This window comes from Malaya genurostris, chromosome 3, assembly GCF_030247185.1.
Source record: "Malaya genurostris strain Urasoe2022 chromosome 3, Malgen_1.1, whole genome shotgun sequence".
Taxonomy (NCBI): domain Eukaryota; kingdom Metazoa; phylum Arthropoda; class Insecta; order Diptera; family Culicidae; genus Malaya; species Malaya genurostris.
This window is the reverse complement of record NC_080572.1, coordinates 14,704,796-14,724,858: the sequence shown is the minus strand read 5'-3', so window position 1 is coordinate 14,724,858 and position 20,063 is coordinate 14,704,796. Positions and strand designations below refer to the sequence as shown.

The following is a 20,063-nucleotide window of genomic DNA, read 5'->3' as shown; positions in this document are numbered from 1 at the left end:
TTATTTTAGAAGTTATATTACTTTAGATAAACCGTTGCCGATCGGCATGCTGCTTTTGTCATTACACATTTGAATGAGTGATCGCTTTGATAGAAATTATAATGGAAGAAAATATGAACCAATATCAAGTAAAAACAATTAGGCTAAACTGAACAATTAAATATCGTCTCAGCGAGACCGGAACGTGAATCCTAATTCTACAGTATGATGATGCATTAATTAATTTGAGAACGTATTTCGTGTGTCAGGCTAAATAAAATCATCTGGTTCACGGGGGGCATCCAAATCGCGATAGTGAATTACTGGACGATAATCGGGCGCCATTCTGGAACGATTGCAATGGAATGGTGTAATGACGATCAACGTTGGTGGTGTTGTCGACCAAATTGTTATGATAATCTAGTTCTGATAGCTTTTCTCTAGTTTCGTATATTTCTTAGTTTGTCGATATATTTAACTACAAAATTGAAATCAATTGTAGAAGAATATCTTATATCCTCAAATTAGCGGGAAATCGCAAGTTTAAAGAAAGCTATCATCGAAAGTGGGCATGTCCAAATCGCTGTACGCCACTATTGGCCGACGAATTTCTCGCATGGATTCTCTGGAAAGTGTAACCATTTGAAAAGAGTTTAAACAAACTGCTGAGCTGATTCACAATCGTTGGATCTATTAGACTAGTAGTTCCAAGATTAGTATTTTTAAATCAGTTATCAGGTGTCAGACCCAACGAAGGGAACTAGAGAAAAGCTATTAAACGCATTGACTATCAGGGCAGATTGTAACCTTGAAACCACTACTCTATAGCTCCATAGAAAGAGTTCGGAACGTAAATGCACTGAAGTGATGTCACTAAAACGACTAGAACTTTTTTTCTGGAACCACATCGAAACATTCTTCGGTACATTTATGCCCTGTTTACACTTCTGCTGGCAGCCAGCATGCTGGTGCCTGCGTACTGCCCTCTTAGGAAAAAAACGTTCAACTGTGGTCTAATGATCCAATGTATTAGACAAACGAAGGACCACCGTTTAACGTTTTTTTTTTCTAAGAGGACAGTACACTGGCACCAGCATGCTGGCAACCAGCAATAGTGTAAACGCTACATTAGACCCTAAAATTCGGCAGAACGCAACTAAAAATAACGATAGTTTCTAAACCACTTACCTTCCTCCTCGACCGAATCCTGGTCTACCACGACCAGCAGATGGTGCCATCATAGGTGGTGCGTAAGGAGCATACATCGATGCATACGCGTGAGGCATTCCATACGACGGACGATATCTGCAATGAAATAAAAATATTAAATGACTCGATTGTATTAATGCACAAAATATTTCAGAAACTCACCCCGCACTCGGTGGAGGCGCTTCAATAGGCGCTTTTTTTGTATTACCCGGATGTTCGGGTAGCTGCGGTCGTTTGGGATCTTTCAAATAATTATTGAAGTACTCTACCTCCTTGCGTACTTCGTCGACCTTTTCTCCGTGTTTATTGAAAATGTGTTTTCGTACGAAATCCGGCCCCTTGAATTTTTTTCCCGACAGTGGGCATAGCCATTTGTCCTTGGCAAGTTCCTGAGTGTTAGCTTGTATAAACTTTTCCACTTCGGCTTCTGAATCTTTTGAGCCAAGTTTTTTCATTTCCTCCTGTTCGAGCTCGGAGATTCTTGCCAAAAAGGAACCCATTTTACTTTCGAATGTGCGGACATACTCTTGGATTTCATTCGTGGTGACCTTATTCTGTGGCACCGGTCCTCGCGCGTGAATTATACCACACCGGTTTGGCATTTCGTCTTCGTAAGGGTACTCGCAGTGATTATAGAAGTCAACCGAATGAACTACCCGTAGATACAGAATTAGCTTATCCAGTACTTCGATGAGCTGTGGATCGCGCTCAACTAACTCACCGTCCGTAGCTTTTTTCGTTTCTGTGGAAAGGCCAAGTAGTTCATCTTCTTCGGCGGAAGCTTCCTCAATCAAATAATCGGTGATGTTTTGCAAGACCGGGTTATTCGACTGAAGTCCAAAGAATTCACCATTATTTTCGCCATTATCCGAATTCGAATCTTTCCACAGCCCGGCCTTATCGTCCAGATTGTGAGTTATTTTAGCGCACAGTTTAATGTCACTGCGAACAATCGTCTTGTGACATGTGAGTCCGTTAATCGGGCGCACTCTTCTACTTAAATCTTTATTGACAATCGCTCCCAATTCGCAATCTCTTAACCGGATATTGTTGAGATTCCAACAGATCTCCTTGATGTTGACATCCCGACGGAAAGTTACCCATCCACGGCGGAACCATCTTCTTTCCAGTAATGGATCAGCGATTGCGACACGTAAGAAACCATTATATCGCTTGCACATTGCTTCTACTTCTACTTTCGTGATAGAAGGTGCTAGATTTCGTAGAAAAATTGAGCTGGTTCTGTGAAGAGCTCTGGGAGCCGGTCCTGTGTTAGTATCTTTAACCAAATCGACGGTTGCAACACGTTCCGAATCTTCATTTTCTTTGTTGGTAGCTTCTTCGTCAGCAACTTGTTCTACTTCTGTCCTCGATTCCGTTTCCTTTTCGGCTACTTCAGCATCTTTTTCTTCAGCAGCGACAATATCATTAGCATTGACATTATCTGAAGCATCTTTCTCAGTATCCATTTTCTCTGGTTCTGTTGATTCTACATTGACTGGTGTCTCTTCCTCTTCACCACTTTTATGGCCATTACTCGCCGGATGCTCTTCTTGTTCTGCAGGCAACGGAGGTGTATTGGCTTCCGTCGTTTCCTGTTCTTTTCTCTTCTCATCATCATCGTCATCGTCGTCATCCTTCTTTTCTTTTTCCTTTTCTTCTTCGGAATCGCTCGAACTGGAGGACGAAGATGAAGACGAACTGGACGCTGAATCCGAACGACTTCTCTTTCGTCTGTCTTTTTTTCGCGGAGTAGACTCTTCTTCGGGTTCAGGTTCTGCCTCTAATTCTTTTTCTGGTGTTTCTGGTTCCTTTTCGGGTGTTTTATTTCTCTGTTCAATGGGTTTGACAACTGGTTCTTCATCATCCCATTCACCGCCACCAATGACATCCTTAGCAGGATCGACAATTTTCTCCATTTTCATTGCCGTATTGTCAAATTTTTCCTCCTTAATGTACATTTTTTCCTTTTTTATTATGCTGTCCAAAGGTTCTCGTTTGATTTCAAATTTTGGTTTCTCGGGAATAATTTTCACAACCTCAACAGGTTGTTCATCCAGAGCCTTAAGATCCTCGTCGGTTCCGCCTTCCAATTTGATGACTACCGTATCCAACAAGCGAAGCAACGCGTCCGAATTTGACGTATCAACTGACACCTTGGCAATGTCCTTAGATTCTAGCAATTCGACGAATACATCGGATCGTTTCTGTAGATGGATAATTTTTTCAATTTAACAGAAATTCAACACGTCAAACGGAATCAGTATAAATCACAGTTGACATTACTAGAGCCGAAAAAAACTTATGCTAAGTATTGTTGTATAAGTTGTATATGCCAATGAATAAAAGAAAACGTCCAATTTTTTTTTATTTAGTAACCAAGAACACATTAGTGATTGATTGAAAATTATTGTCAAATAGCAAAAATTTTGCGGGTCAGATTGAACTTCTTAGAAGCACTAGTAATTCAATTTAAAGTATTATGGACTGATGAGTCGAAGGTGAAACATAGAGATAAATTATGTTGGAGGTAACAAATTTTGTTCTTACCTTTAGGAAACCAAGCTGTTCCTCCTTGCGTTTCAACGATTCCTCAGGATGGTACTTGATTTTAAACCTGTTTTTTACGAAAAATAAGAATAACAAAAACCAGGCAATTAATAACCGTATCAAAAATGAATTCAAATACGAAAAAATATAACTATTCAATTGCAATAAATATTCCCTATTTTATAGAGAAAACCCACGGCTTCAAATAGCTAGGCTCGCCTAACATTCTGTGGATCGATTTTGAATTTAACACATTTGTAACAAACATAGCTAGCAAGATTCGGTCATTGGTCAACCAGTGATGTTTTGTTATTTTGTTTACCATTTTATGAAAATTTGTAAATACCTCTCTGTCTCTGATTTGACATCATAGCTCGTGTATTTGTTTTCAGTACGCGCGCGTAGAAATCAATCGGAGGCATCGGATTGGGTTTGGAACATCTAGCATTGCTCGCTAGACGTTCGGTTCGTGTTGAGCCCTAATCAAGACAACGCGCGGAATACTTTTTCGAGTTTAAAAGTTACGCGGCAGCAGGGGAAACTCTAACCGGTTTGAGGGGTAAGGAAACAGTACATGTGTGTGCTTCTAAAACGTGCAAGTCGTAGAAGTACAACAGGCGATACCACAGCCCGAAAGCCGTGCCCAATTTTAGTGCTGTCAAGGAGAAGAATTATTATTAAAAGTTATATACAATATTTTGAAACAACTCCGTTGCTGATGCAGATTTAGTTGATGGTGAACATATGCTACACGCAAAATCATTGAGTATCCATCTATCCTTTTTTTCTTTTACTAGACAATGCATGAAAACAATTACTAAATTCAATTTAAACCTCACCATTCCTCGTCTTTGTGGGCCACAAAGAACTCGTTCAATTGTTGCCGTTTAAACTCCAGCTTATAGTCATTGTATTTTTGAATCGCTTCAGAATCAGAGATAGCATCGTCCTGGGTAGCTAAAAATTGTTTCAGTGTCATCATGCATGGTTGAGTCTGCATATCTCCGGAAGATTGAGGTTCTCTGTAAAAAGCAACACTTAGCTAATTCACACAATAACCGACCACTTGGTGACATACCTTTGATGCATGGGACCCTGATGCCCATATCCAGCACCGGGATGCATGCTAAAATGATCGTGTCCATAGCCATACATTCCATAACCATCATGACCTAGAATAAAATGGAACTGTTAAGTCCTGTGATGATTTTTAATTACAAAATTTAAATATCACCGAAGCGTCTTCCTCCATCGCCCCATCCATCTCCACGGAGACGCTTCATTGGAGGACCCTCTCTGTCCGGTGAATATCCACGATCCCGGGGAGGTGGCCGATAGTCTCGATAGTCTTGACGTGGTCTGCCACTAGAGAAACAATAAATTAATATATCAAATAGAGGTATCTAACATATATCTAGGTACATACCGATCAGCCCAATCATCTCGTCCGCGAGAACGATCCGATCGATCTCCTCCTCGGGCATAACTATCTCCGGCACTTCGTTCACCACGAAATTTGTCACGTCGTTTACGGTCGTACTCATCGTCAGAATCTGCCATCTTAAATCCGGTTACTGAAATTGCATGACATAACCCCAATCAGGTAAGCAAAGAAAAAAAGTTCGACTGCATAACTTTTTAAATAGAATTCAATATTGGTAAATGATGTCGTCATGAAAACAGTAAAATTACCCAAAAGGACATTCATATGTAAGATACGAGAAATATTCATTTCATCATAAGTAACACATACCTTATAATTCTCTACTAATCAACTAACAAATATAATCAAAATAATTTTTTTAATGCCAAATCACTAAAATGGTACTTTAAAGCTAAAACAACTAGCTTTGTAATGATTGTAACACGGAAAATAATATATTATATTTTCACATTGGCGAAGACGCGTCGGCAAACTTTCAATTTTTCAGCTGCCCAGTGCCCACCACGATGTTGCTTGCAAGTGTTGCCAAAAGTACAGCGTGGCATCGAAACCGAATATCAAATCCAGCCTGGTGGCAAGGATAGGGCGCTCCAGTACGTGCTATCGTAGCCAACATCTGGGGCCTTTGGTGGCAATCAGAGCGCTCAGAGTATGGTAAACAAACATTCGAGCATTTCAAATCGAGTAAAATCTTAATTTCCTTATCGTAGTGATGATATTCCGATCGATAATTTGCGGGGAAGTGCGGTAAAGGGTACTGAATAAACAAGTAGTTTGAAATATCCAATTTTTTTAGCCATTCTTCTTCATTGTTTTGGTTTTTGCAGAATAATAGGGCATATTCAGTAGTGTTCTAGTTTTAGATGCATAATTTATGTCAGTTACAAATTTTAAATCTGAATTTTATAACTAGAAAAACTGGCAGCCCCAGCAGTGTTTTAGAACAAATTCAGCAGCTGCAAGATTCATATGAGTGGTCTATAATGTAAATGAAACTGAAACAAACGTATCCCCAGCACAGAGATGCCAGGTAAAAAATTCAAATGTCTGCAGACAGGGTCTGTAAATCTGAAAAAAAATCTGCAGTCAGCAAGTATGGCTTGCTGGCAGCAATTTCTCTATAAAGTATGACATGCAAAACTGACTTGGCGAGCAAAAAAAAAAAAAAAAGGTCGCGGAAATTTCAAATTTTTCTGTAAATATAGACGAAAGTCAGCGAGAATTTCAAAAGTCTTTAAAAGTCTGCGAGAATTTCAAAAGTCTGCAAAAGTCTGCACAACAAAAAATGTCTGCAGCACTATACCCCAAATCTGCAGATTTACAGACAAATCTGCAGACCTGGCATCTCTGCCCCAGCAATCCGTTTTAGTTTTATTTATTCGACCAGTTCTACTGTCAAATTTAAAACTGGTATACACTGCCGTTCTATTTTTTTTTATATATTTGAAACACAGATTAAACGCTGCTGGGGCTGCCAGTTTATTTTGTTATAATTTCTAGATTTAAATTTTAAAACTGACATAAATTATGCATCTAGAACTAGAACACTCCTGAATATGCCCTTACTCTTGTTTCAAATCTGTATAAAATGTTCAAAACGACGTATGTAACAATGAGAGATTCTCTTTGCTTACTTTCTCTTTCGATTATTGCGAAATATTCCTGCTTTTTTGGTAATTTCTCCTGAGAAGATTAAAAGATCATAGCTTTAGTTATTATTATCGGTAAATAATTGGAGAGAAGGATTGCTAAGAGTGCCGTAATAATCAAAAGACAAAGTAAACAAAGAGAATCTCTCATTGTTACATACGTCGTTTTGAACATTTTATACAGAAATATACAAAAAATAGAACGGCATCGTAGACCAGTTTTAAATTTGATAGAAGAACTGGTCGAATTAATAAAACTAGAACGGCTTGCTGGGGATACGTTTGTTCCAGTTTCTGCTCTATTATAGATCTTCCATATAGCAGCCCTTACACGTGACAATATTATTGTCAATCCAAAGTATTGTCAATACCGTCAATCCAATTGACTTGGTAACTTGAGTCCGCATTTTTCTAGAAAATCAAGCGTTTAGAGCTTCAAATATTGCAAATGAATATTAAAATATAGAAAGAAGAGATTATTGCACATATTTAACAGTTTCTCTCTGGAGAGAAAGTATTGTTGGATTGATGAGCAGTTTTGATTTTTTTGACAATATTTTCGTCAATCCAATGAAGTTTCCATTACACGATCAAAAGTATTGTCAATACTCCTTGTATATAATATTGTCTCGTGTAAGGGCCGCTTATAGAACTTCTAGCTGCTGAATTTGCCGTGTTATGGCCGAAGGCTGAGTGGGCGCGAGAACAGCGTTGCCAGGTCATTTTTCCAAAATTCTGTATTCGGAGCAAAAATCTATCGGTTACTATTCGGTTTTCATAAGAAATCGTTGAAAAGATTGAGTAATTAGAAATTTTCCTATCGATTTGACAGCTCTTGCTGAAAGTATCATCTCTAAACAAGCAGCGCCTCTACATTTCAGTTTTGCGACAATGTGCTAATTGGCTTAGCTTCTCGCTCTTACTCTATCTGCAGCCTAATGCCCCGTTTACACTTCTGCTGTCTGCCAGCATGCTGGTGCCAGTGTACTGCCTTCTTAGGAAAAAACGTTCAACTGTGGTAGAATAATCCAACGTATTAGACCAACGAAGGACCACCGTTGAACGTTTTTCTCCTAAGAGGGCAGTACATTGGCACCAGCATGCTGGCAACTAGCAATAGTGTAAACGCTACATAAAGGGCTCTCCGCCAGCGTTGGCAACTATACCGATTTCTCAGTATTTATACCGATTTTTGGACTCGATACAGGAATACAGATATGCTCTCTAAAAATACCGATATTTCAATTTTCATACAGATAAATACCGATTTTCAGTTTTTGTGATGGATTCCATAGGGGTAAATCAGGTCGAGCAACCTTTTTTTTGGTCGCAAAATCAGTTTCCGTACTAAATCGATGTTTGATTTTTCGAGAAAGATATGGTACAGATAAATTTATCCGCCAAATACAAATTTTTGGAAAAAAACAGTTAACAGCACTGCTCTCCGCATTCGGTCGAGTCGACCCACGACGTAAAATACACTGGTGGCGTAGTAAGACAGGTTTGGTTGTGTTGGTAATTTTCTCACGAAATTAAGTATGGCGCGCCGGGATTCAAGCATGTAAACATAAACAAATGACCATTTCAGATCGGGATTTCCCTTCTAAGTTACTCCAGTTGTCGCGCAGCCTGGCGAATCTTTGGCACTAATTGAAAATCTGGACATTTTATCTTCAAGGGCTTGCAAGGTAACGTCGAAATATAGTAAATTTTACACACATCTGATTCTGTTCATTTCGTTGGAGGAAGGATTTGGCGGATCGCACTGTGGTATCTATTACAGTTATTATGGATAATGGAGTGATTGTGCAGTGGGTGGCATTTCAAATGCAGGTGATGAAAACGATTGAAACATCCCGGAACAAAACACTGCATTTCACTGTCAATATTTTCGCAAACATAACCAACTCTAAATATTTTCATAAAAGCAACTCCCGGAACGTCATTTGTTTATGTTTTTTCTACTTCACGTCTCTCTGTTATTCCAAAATAAAATGACAACCGCACTAACACATAGAAAAACGTGATCACCAGGTTATTTTACATCGTGGAGTCGACCGATCCGAGCTTCCGGCGTTAACTTTTTCTGTGCTTCGGCTATGGCTGTGCTATGGGTGTGTGGGTGTCTGTAAGCTCATTTGATAGTGTTTCCAGTGAATAATAAGTTTTGGAGGTATTCATACTTACTTACCAACTTAGAAATTAGCGTTCTACGCCATATTCACGTGTTCGTCAAATCTTAAAGGGTCCCTATCCTTAGCACTATTTTTTGCAGTCATGTTAATGAATATTCCACACTTCGAAGATATAACAAAATGGATTTGATTTTCTGATGGCAAGAGATTTTCGAAAGACTTCAACTAATCATAAAATTCTGATGCTCGAGTTTATCGGTTAACGATATGCTTTGGGAAAAATACTGCTGTATTATCCCACCGCACACTGAGCTAAATTTTCTTTTTCACATTATATGATATTCTAATGATTTTGCACTATTAGCATTTCCAATAATAGTTACAAGATGTGTTCAACATCATGTCAAATATATGAGATAATCTTATGAAACTTAAAACTCTTCTTTACATTATTTTTACAGGATTTCCATATAACGAATGAAATTTCCAGTCTGAGTCAAATTTATTGACGCGTGTTATAACCATTACTAGATATCCGCACAACATACATTGGAACAATTTATGAAGCGCATATTATATTCACTTCGAATTTATTTAGATAGGTTCATATATACCATATGACTAGTTTAGTTATATATATATATATATATATATATATATATATATATATATATATATATATATATATATATATATATATATATATATATATATATATATATATATATATATATATATATATATATATATAACTTTCAATGGAGGCCATACGAATAGTAGATAATTGCAAACTACTACTTTTCTTTGAGGATTCAAGCTATACTAGTATTCCGTTCGGTAAGGGAGCACATGATATTTGCGAAAGAGAAGTGAGATCCCGAGACTGAAAATAATAAAAAATGAATCTTACTAGAAAAATAGAGTAATGAAACGTACCGGATATATATTTCATGGTCCGTTAACGCATATCCTTGAACGAAGTTGGATGAGCTGTTTTTTCAGCGATTTAAAATTACATTGAGATGCGGAACTTCCTGAAACAAAAATGGTCTGGAGCAGTTGACGAATATCGAGGACACAACTATTCCTTCAACTTCAAGCAGTACGATTCACGACTTTCATCGGATTTCCATATAAATTATATGGGATATTTTTATAACTTTCATTATGATAACGTCCATTTAGATTTGACGTACACATTAAATAAAGATTATAAGTTTCTATATAATTTCTATGAATTATATTCGGCATATGATTCATATGACAAATCTAATGAATATAAATAAGATTTTCATTTCAGTGTACGATATATCATACACTCAGAAAAATAGTATGGTAACTGTTACTATATAGAGGGCCAACTTGACCATGAGCGTATAGTGGTTTTCAGCCGACTATGAAATCATATGATTTCAACAATAGTCAAGTTCATGTTTACTATGAATGGTATCGGCTCTAGAATAGTAATATTGAACAATGTATTGTATGAATAACTAATACGATTGAGATGGTTAGCCTAACCATGACCGAATATTTTTTTTACATTGTAGTTTTTGCTATAACCAGAGTCATGGTATTTTTGACATTTCACTTCTAGTTATTTTGAAACTAAAAGCAGTGGTTGATTCAACAATGCTGAAGATCAGCAAAACATGAGCTAATGTTGAAAAGTTTTATGAATTTAAATTCTAAAATAAGACCAACAAAATAATTTCATTAAAATCTATTTTATTTTCGCATCAAATCAAATGATAATGGTGAAATATTGCTTAGCATTGCTTGATAGCATCAGTTGATCCAAGGCTCTGTCCGGTGGAGTTTCTCCTGAAGCAGGAATTGGCAGCAGGAAAGAAATTATTAGCCAAGTCCAGATGCAAACCTCGATACCCACCTGCGATTTTCGGATTCGAGCGAATTGAATCCGGAAATCAAATGATAATCTTCCTTTTCATCAATCGCTTGATGTTGTTTCTACAGCGACCGATAATAAATAATAAACCGTATACGAGATGTTGATTTCACTGGAAAACACAACCGTTGCCGGCAAAATTGTTGAAAAATTGAATTTCAATGACGGAAACTAGTAAGGCTACAAACTTTACTTACCTGCAAGACCTACCAAAGTACACAGTCACAATATAGAATATTTTTTTCAAATTCATCACTGATGTGTTACCCATATACGCAATTTTCTGCTAAATTGTAACTTTATGTGACAATAACAGTACACCCGTTCATTGACAATTTGTATAGTCAGCACAAATGTAATACATAGTAGGTTGAAAAACACTCTACGATAATGTGCTTACTACATAAATTCTGTTGATATGGACTACATGAATAGTGTTTTCAAACTTCATAATCGTCTTTTAAACCATGTATCTATATATGGTAACATTATTATATTGTAAACATATTTACATGGTAGCAATAACTATTTCGCTTCTCATATATATCAAGGCTCGAGAGCAATTTCACCTTATTAGAAATTGTGCTTTTAACTATTTGTTCTTATATTTGAGATGACTACCATTGTCAGGATGACCATGCCAGAAAAGTCATAAATACAAATAGTTTAGTCAAGTCGTAGTCTTTGTTGTCTAGTAATTTATACAATACAAATGGTGAATAGTCATATATCCATATGGAACCATTACTTATGGTTTCGAACAAAAGATTCGCACAAATATGGTGCTTACTTTTCTTTGGTCATTTGTGTGAACTTTGCAAGGTTATAATACAAATAAAACGTTGACACTTGAGAACATTTTTAATGTACAAAGAAATCAGAAGTGTAAACTATCAACTAGTAAAGCTGTTAGGTACTAAACTTCTTAAGTAAACATGTATTAAAATATGGGACATGATGGGTTAATAAAGCTGTAAAAATAAATACCCAAAAATGTGTTTTAGAAAAAATTTATTAAACTGTTTCAACTAAACGTTTGCTTTAAAACAAGCATCTGATCAAAATAAATTCAGAGCTGTATTTTTGACTGATATAACATTTGTATAAGTGTTTTCAAATGATAAATAATCGCATGTTATAAGGAGAGAAGCTTTTCAGAATGAATAATTATCTCTACTGGATACAGTGATCGCGAGGAATGTATCTTCTATAACAGGGAGCAACCGGAATAAGAAGAGAACTACTTTGCTGACAAAAGAAGCCAATTGTCTGATCCTGTCCTAGCAGGATACTAATTAGCGACCCTTACACGATCATTAAAATGCATTGAAGGATTTCTAGTATGCAGAAATTTTACCTGGCATCTGGCTGGCTGGCAGTTGTTTCAACCCCTTCGCTGTCTGTTGAACTGAAGTTTACAGAATTTTGATTGGCGAATAGAGAAATTTTTAGAGCGAATAGAGAAATAAATCGTCTGATGGATTAAAGGCAATTGCAGATTTAAAAGGCAATATACTCTAGCGACAAGAATTATTTGTTCACTTAAAGCATCAACAAGTATGTATCTGTCAAAGACGACTGAATTTTTAGAGCAGACGATTCACTATTTTTTATAGTAGTTTATTTATATAGTTAATATTAATAATGTTTCGAGTGAAGCACTAGGTCTATAATATGATCAGTATCTAACGGGGAAACAGATTGAAAAACTGACATATGAACACAATGATGTAATGAAAACTGCGAAAATGTTACCGCAGCGACAAGACTCGAACCCGTAGCTAAATCCTAACCGGGGAAATTGTTTTTTACCAATTAAACTACCCTGCATATGAAAACACATGAAGAGAAAGTCCAATTGATTGGACGAAACTAAGCATGCTTCGCTGTACTTAGCCACCACGGTATTCACTTATAGTCCCGTATCGACGGAAACAAATTCAACAGAAACGCATACAATGATCACGAGTCTATTTCTTCCCATCTATTTTTGCCGCATGATACTGATTCGCGACTTTTGTTTTTGTGTATTTAACAATCTACGATGTAAGTGGTAAGGTAAGTGAATACCGTGGTGTCTAAGTACAGCAAAGCATGCTGCGACGAAGACAGTCTAACGCCTTTACGAGGACAAGGCCCAATTTTCCTGGCAATGGGTAAGATGTTCCTTCGCCAGGGTCGTCAGAGCTACCTTCATCAACTGGCAAGAGAGACAACGGGTTCCCAGGATGCGATGAAGCCGTTTTTTTTATGTTTCCGCGTAAGACAGTAACATGCACTTTACAGCAGTCTTTCTGCAGGAATCTTCCCCATGGCCCTCTTCACATTTACCACATCGCGAATTATTGCAAAAGAAGGTGGCCGTATGTCCAAACTCCCCTCCCACTACCAAATAATTTGGGAAGGCAGATCCGGCGAAGGTCACGCGAAATGAGTCTGATGCATAGAATTTACCGTCTATTGATTTGGATCGATCCAGTATTTTTACTGGCGGAAGGTCGGGGTTTTTGAAACGAACTACTCCTTTCTTCATCAGATCTTCGATGGTCAGGCTCTCGTCATGGAACACATCGTCGATCTCCAGAACACGAGACGGGATGTACACGTGGTACTCCCTCGTAAAAAGCACACTATCAGCAATGTGATTTGCTTGCTTCAGGTCGGACATGACGACGCGCCACTTGTTTGGCGAAACTTTGTCCATAGAATTTATTACCGAGTCTTGATAAACCCTACGACGAGGGTTTGGTTTCTCAGAGGAGGGAGCGGAATCATCCAATGGAGGCATCTCGTAGTCAGAGTCCGTATCTAAACGTTTTACTTCTTCACCCGGACCACCTCCATTGCCATTAGTTGTCATAATTTTTGTGTAGGAGCAGTATAATCTCCAACACTCCAACAATAAACAAAACAGAAGTGAAAAAATATAGAAAATAGTAGGAATAGAAACATAGTTTGAAGAGTACTGAACTAGTATGGATGATTTAATTCTTCGTTCCTTTTTGCGTGGCCTTGAAGTACCGGTGGACTTGTAGACCGCAAACAATTGGGGTGTTATTGCCCAATAGTGATCGGGTAAACAAAAGAGTTCTTAAGTGCTTATACTTCATCCCTTGCTGAGATAAGCACCTTCGCCGAAGTCGATTATAAAACGCGTGTGTGCTAATCGAACACTCGGATACGAATGAATGGCGTTTTTAAAGGACACTTTAAACTTTTAAATTAGAACTGCCATTATGGAGTATTTGACTAAAGTTTGTGACTGTGCCCGAGAGACATTTCTGTCATTTCTGTCACACATGTCTATTCCTACTTTAAATCACGACAATTCACTGCATAGCAAAGCCGATTTGTTGAGAACGGAAAATATCTTTTTAATTTATGGGTCATATTAGTAAATGGCCATAAAAACTTACTTTGGCTATATTTTTTTTCGGTTTCAGGTTCCGGAAGTATCGGTCTAAAATTGCAAAACGAAACTCATATCGGTTTCCCAGAAATGACTTGAGGTAAAAAGTTTTCTAAATTGACCTCAAATCTTCTCCAATTGATAGTTTTTATCAGTAGACGGTCAAACAAACCGATTTCGGTTATTCTTTTAAGAATCGAAGAAAATTATTTTGAAGAATACCACAGTATTATATATGATAGTATGATTGATATGAGAAAGACATCATTATACCACTAGGTGGATTAAAACAGGTTTTTCTGATTTGAGGTAGTCCTCCAAAAGTATACTATGCCGATCCCAGAGAACTGACATTATGATCGTTTCGACCCTTTGATACGCCCTTCGAGACACTCGTGTCGATTAGAAACACTCGTCCCGACTTCAGTCTATTGTTGGGTAATCATTCTGGTCTCTGACGTGTAATAATGGATTAAGCCAAACATGTACTCGAAGTGCACTTGCGTTTTTTTTTTTCTAGCCGTGAATAAGTATGTGAGGAATCCTGCGGCAGGATATTTTTCGTATCTGCAGAATCTTGGTTAACTAAGGCATGCTCGCGTGCTTTCTCTTTCCGGTCGCCCAGTACAATTTTTTTGTATTATTGCTATTGTCGTTTATTTTGTCCCGGTTTTATCCTCCATAATATTTATCAAACTTTTTTGACGTAGGACTACGGCTCTCTTTATTATGCTCACCTGGGTTCATTTTCAAAATTTCACAACACAAGTGTAACGAAATTACTACAGATTTGATTTCTTAATAACTTTTTCTCTGTTTGAATATTTTTTCTAATTTTTTCACGAAACGAATGGAAACAGTTGTAAGATTGTTGTTAATACCACGTTTATCACGCAAATATTGTTTAAATAGTAAAGACCATCTGGAAGCTGTAAATGAATCCCGTACAGCATTTTGTTATTGAGATATATGAAATATTGAAATATATGAGCCATTGTACGACTTGTGACACGATTATACTGCCGCTCTACGCATAATTGTCCAATATTCTATAGAATTTCCTATATATGGAACAATTATGCATAGAACGGCAGTATATTTATGTAATGATTTCTTCTAGGTCAAGGCTCAAACTTACAAATGATTTTGACTTCTTCAGGCGCCCTTCTTCCTGGAATACAAACGTAATCATCCGTCTTTTCCAGAACTACAAAGCTACTAACTGTTAGGGATGTCCGATACCGAGTCGATACTTTGAGGTATCGATACTTTCTTTCAAGAATCGTGTATTTTTGGTATCGATATTGCATCAGAGCGATATCGTTAGTATCGATACTTTTGGTCTCGATACTTACAGTATGGGAACAGATTACAGTCAATTCCTATTACGACGGATTTTTTGTCGTGAATACGACTTACTTTACTATGGGGCGCCTTTTCAAAATTTACCCTCTGAGAGAGTGATAAGTTTTTGATCGTGAATATCTCTTGTTGTATCTAACGAATCAACATAATTTTTGCTACATGCCATCGGAAATATGATCACAATTTTATGATACAATTTTCAGTTGTGTGACATAATCTCGAATAATTCAAAATTAAACTTTTCGGAAATGTTTGGTATAAACGAGTATCAAAGAGGATAATTCATAAGGCGCGTTTGCCTTTCTCGTATTTTTAAAGCTCATAGCTTAGTGATCTGTGAAAGGATTTATATAATCTAACTACCAATAGAATCGAAATTTTTCAACTTAAACGTGTATAGCAACAGCATACATATTTAATTAGTACACTATTGAAAAACCTGTCTCATTTGACCCATGTCAACACCAGCCAATCAGAACGCGTTCTGAGGAAGAGAACAAAATATCTGCTGTTGTACAACAAATTGTTCGAGAAAAATGCTCCGAACAGTGCGTAATATCGTAGAGAGTTCCACAATTTGGTCCCTCTGAAAGGCACGAATGAATCCCGTACAGCATCCTGATAGTTTCTTTCAATGAAATGCAAATCCGGAAGGAAATAATCGAAATTAAAATTCTATATACTGCTATTTTTATAGCCGTTAGGATCGCCCATTAGTGAAAAAGCTACAAACGGAATCACGTAAAACGAAACCTCTTAACAAAAATTGGATCAGTTTGGATTCTATCGCCACTGCAAGCAGATGTATTGTGTGTCGTTTGTAAAGCTAGCTTCGCTTCCGACAAGAGCGATTACGTCACAGCTGCTAGTCGTTTGCATTGGTGAAAAAACAACGAAAAGAGGACAACGGCCACAAAATCAGCCGTTCTAATGGCTTAGGATTTCTTCTTGTCAAATCGAAGGTAAAAATCCTCAGTTTAGTGCAAATCTAGAGCTGTTTGATTAGATTTGTGCACTTTTCGTTGTGTGTTGGTCGTGACAATTCAAAGCACTTTTCAGTGCTACAGATCATTATAAAGAATGATTTGAATTTACTCTTTCGTACCATCAGATTTATCAAAATAATCAGATCATCAAATTTATTTAGATTTATCAAAATAAAAGTAGACAAAGTTTGCACCGTCACTAACACATTCAATTACGAATCACGCAATGCAAAAATGAAAGTGTTGATATAGAACACATTTTTATACTAGTATGGGTGTCGTTTGGAAATATGCCGTGCGAAACAAGGTTGCCACGTATACAGATTAATCTGTATTTTTATTATAAAATTCTATACGGGTTATTTCATAATATTTGTGTTTCAGAATGTTTATTGTAACTAATCTGAACTTTAGTTTAGGTGCATCGTTTCAAATTCTAGTAGTGAAAAGGGGGAATGCTTGCATAATTCATACAATTGATCAACTAATTGATATTCGGAAGTGTTAAGGAACATGCCAGTTGTTTTCTTATTCACGACATCCAGTTATGTCTCTAACATTACCCACCCGCCTTTTTTTGTTTCAATTATAGAGGCTTCAACCTTAAGGTCGTTCGCCGCTTCGGGCCAGAAAAACTTTCTAAGGCTATGTGCGGGATTAGGAATCAAACCCAGGTGAGCTGCGTTAAAGACATCGATTAACCCATCCCGCTATACCCGTCCCCAAAGGAACATTTTTTTTTCGGGTTCGACGAAGCGCCAGGCTCGTGCATAGATTGGTATGACGTAGACTAACCGTCGTTTAAATTCGTTCTCGACAATCTCGCTTCGTAACACAAGTGCACTGAAAGAGAGTGATATGAGCGAAAACCATCAACAAAATACGCACATAAAGGCCATACTCTCAGAGGACTCAATCATTTCAATTTTCCACACACATTGCACTCTCTCTCAGTGCGCCTGTGGGACGACGCGAGATTTTCGAATACGAATTTCAACAACGGCTAGTCCACGTCATACCAATACATGCGCGAGCCTAGCGCTTCCGTTCCGTCATTTCCTGCTCCCGTCGTAATAGCAATAGCAATTGTTTCTATTTCTTTGCGTTTTGCCTTCGGCTCATCAGTGCTTAAAACAGTTCAAATTGAACTGTCATCTCGCGCCTAGTAATTCAATTTAAACCGCAAGCTTAGCACTGATGAGCCGAAGGAATAGAAACAAATATGTGCTTTTTACACAAACCAACAAAACTTCTAAATGTTCAATAGGAATTGGCTTTTATTGTAGTATCCGTGTACGGACATAAGGGTTATGACATGAAAATTTTTGAGAAAATAAGTGAAATGTGAAATCATGGTGGCTCCAACATTCCAACAGTGGCTTGCGCAAATTCTGTGGAGTGGACCAAAGTCACGAAAGGCGAAGTGCAATCTATGTGGCAAGAAATATGCGTATACTAGTGGCACAACAAATTTATGGAAAAACCTTTCTGTACATCATTAAATAATGCCACAGTCGACAATTTTATTTTATTTCGAAATGATTGCTGCGTAAGTATCAATTGATACTTACTGGTATCGATACTTTATTGCCTTTTGATACCTTGTATCGATACCCAAAATGTTGGTATCCCGATACCCTAGGTATCGATACTTGACCTTCCGAGTACCATCCCTACTATAACTGTCCTTTTAAGAATCCTAAAAGTAACGTAAAGATCTTATTTAGAAAACGGTCTTAAACTGTCGCTCTAGTTCTTAGGCTTAGGCGGTTAATTTTAACTTTTGATTAAAATATTACGCTTGAGGAGTTATTTGTGTCGACCCATTTCAAAATTTGACAAAAAGTTATTTGGGTTTATTTTCCACTGGAAATAATTTCAACTAAGGCTGTGAACCATTTCGCGGTTAATTTTAACTTTTGTTAAAAATCTGACACTCGAGTGGTTAATTTGATGTTTTCAAAAATAACCCTGCTCGAGAGTATGGTTAGTTTTGACAGATCGATTGTATTTTCCGACACTGAAAAAAATCTTGCAATGAAGATTCTAATATTATTTCTTTAGTTGAAATTATTTCCAGTGGAAAATAAACCCAAATAACTTTTCGTCCGTCAAATTTTGAAATGGCCGCAGTTTTAGTTAGATTTAACTACCTTACGCGAAATAACCACTCAAGTGTCAGATTTCAAATAAGTTAAAATTAACCGCGAAATGGTCACAGCCTTAGAATTCAAACGCAATCTTCCGAAAGTGAATGGTTCTTTTCAGGACTACAAAATCTCAAACGGTCAAAAGGTATCAAATCAGTTAAATTTTATACACATCTTGAATGCAGTCATTCGTCAATCTCGTGGCTATGTCTCTGACTCCAAGTTTTTTTTTTTGGTTTGGCCCCTCGGGCGACCCTTTGGGATACGTGACTGGTTCCTGGAGAAAAAGGCACCACTACAAATGACAGTTAATGATTATTTACTTCTTCTTTCGCGAATAACCTGTTTCCATTACCACTTTTAAAACCACAACCTCCGAAGAAAATTGGAAACTTTAATAAAAACTCAACAACCTCGTAATAATCTAATGAAAGAAGTAAGCAAAGGGAGGCTCTCATTTTTATCAATAAGACCCTTTTGTCATGGGATGAATAAAATATTCATTTTTTTAAACTTTTGGCGAATTGCTCGTATTGATAATGATGAAAATTTAGGGAAACAACATTCATGGATAAGAACCGCACAATTACATGGGTTTTTAAGATGCAAATTGTGTTTTCGAAGAATATTCATAACGTGTGCAATATTTTATAAACTATTTGGTACGTGGGGAATACCTATGATATATTTCTTCTAACGATACAGAAGAATCAATAAATAATCTTTCAATAAAACTCGTTTAACGTGTGTCTTTCGATTAATGAGTCAGATGATTCAGTTTTCCATAAGCGGCCCTTACACGAGTCATTAAAAATGTCATTACTAAAAAATAATATCATTTTATTGAACGTGTATGGTGCAGTAATGACGAGTTTTCTATCAAATTTGAAATACATCATTACTTAGTAATTATTAAAAATGACATTAATAATTCTCGTGTAAGGGCCGCTATATGCTTTTATGTTTTCATTTTGTTATGCTAGTTGTTCTTCGAAAGTTAACCGTCCGGTAGACTTTCAAATGTTGAAATGTTGACATGTTGAAATTTTATATCCGGGTGCATATCCAAATGACTAATCGGATCCGTTGCATCGATCAACAAATTGCTAACCGATGAGGAAAACTGAGAACACCGTTTAGATCACGTCACGATCTTGAGCGGTAACAACAAAGAACAAACCATGTTTCTGTGGTCCAAATGAGAAGTCGTCAAACGAGAGAATACTGGATTGGCAGCGAGAGCCACGATCACTTCCACCGGTAAAGAGCGCTAAACCT

The 20,063-nt window shown here is 37.1% G+C and overlaps 1 protein-coding gene across 4 annotated transcripts; it reads right to left on the bottom strand.

The window, feature by feature from the left end:
* Window positions 1–9,215, bottom strand: LOC131435758 (serrate RNA effector molecule homolog). Of its 4 annotated transcripts, none has more exons than XM_058603939.1 (9): window positions 9,023–9,215; window positions 5,165–5,312; window positions 4,973–5,103; window positions 4,817–4,910; window positions 4,578–4,760; window positions 3,739–3,805; window positions 1,351–3,395; window positions 1,168–1,284; window positions 1–604 (listed from the first exon to the last, which is right to left on the bottom strand). In XM_058603939.1, the coding sequence occupies exons 2-9, from the start codon at window positions 5,296–5,298 to the stop codon at window positions 523–525; spliced, it is 2,853 nt and encodes a 950-aa protein (XP_058459922.1). In that variant the 5' UTR covers window positions 5,299–5,312; window positions 9,023–9,215; the 3' UTR covers window positions 1–522. The 4 variants fall into 4 exon arrangements, with proteins under 4 accessions (XP_058459922.1, XP_058459921.1, XP_058459920.1 ...); XM_058603938.1 differs by lacking the exon at window positions 9,023–9,215 and adding an exon at window positions 5,492–5,697 and having other exon boundaries at window positions 5,165–5,372; XM_058603937.1 differs by lacking the exon at window positions 9,023–9,215 and adding an exon at window positions 5,492–5,697.
* Window positions 9,216–20,063: the final 10,848 nt, after the last annotated feature.

Coding starts and splice junctions, on each gene's coding strand:
- LOC131435758 (XM_058603939.1), bottom strand. CDS start 5,298: ATGGCAGATTCTGACGATGAGTACGACCGTAAACGACGTGACAAATTT. Junction 5,104..5,164: donor CGAGATGATTGGGCTGATCG/GTATGTACCTAG, acceptor TTGTTTCTCTAG/TGGCAGACCACGTCAAGACT. Junction 1,285..1,350: donor GCGCCTCCACCGAGTGCGGG/GTGAGTTTCTGA, acceptor ATTTCATTGCAG/ATATCGTCCGTCGTATGGAA.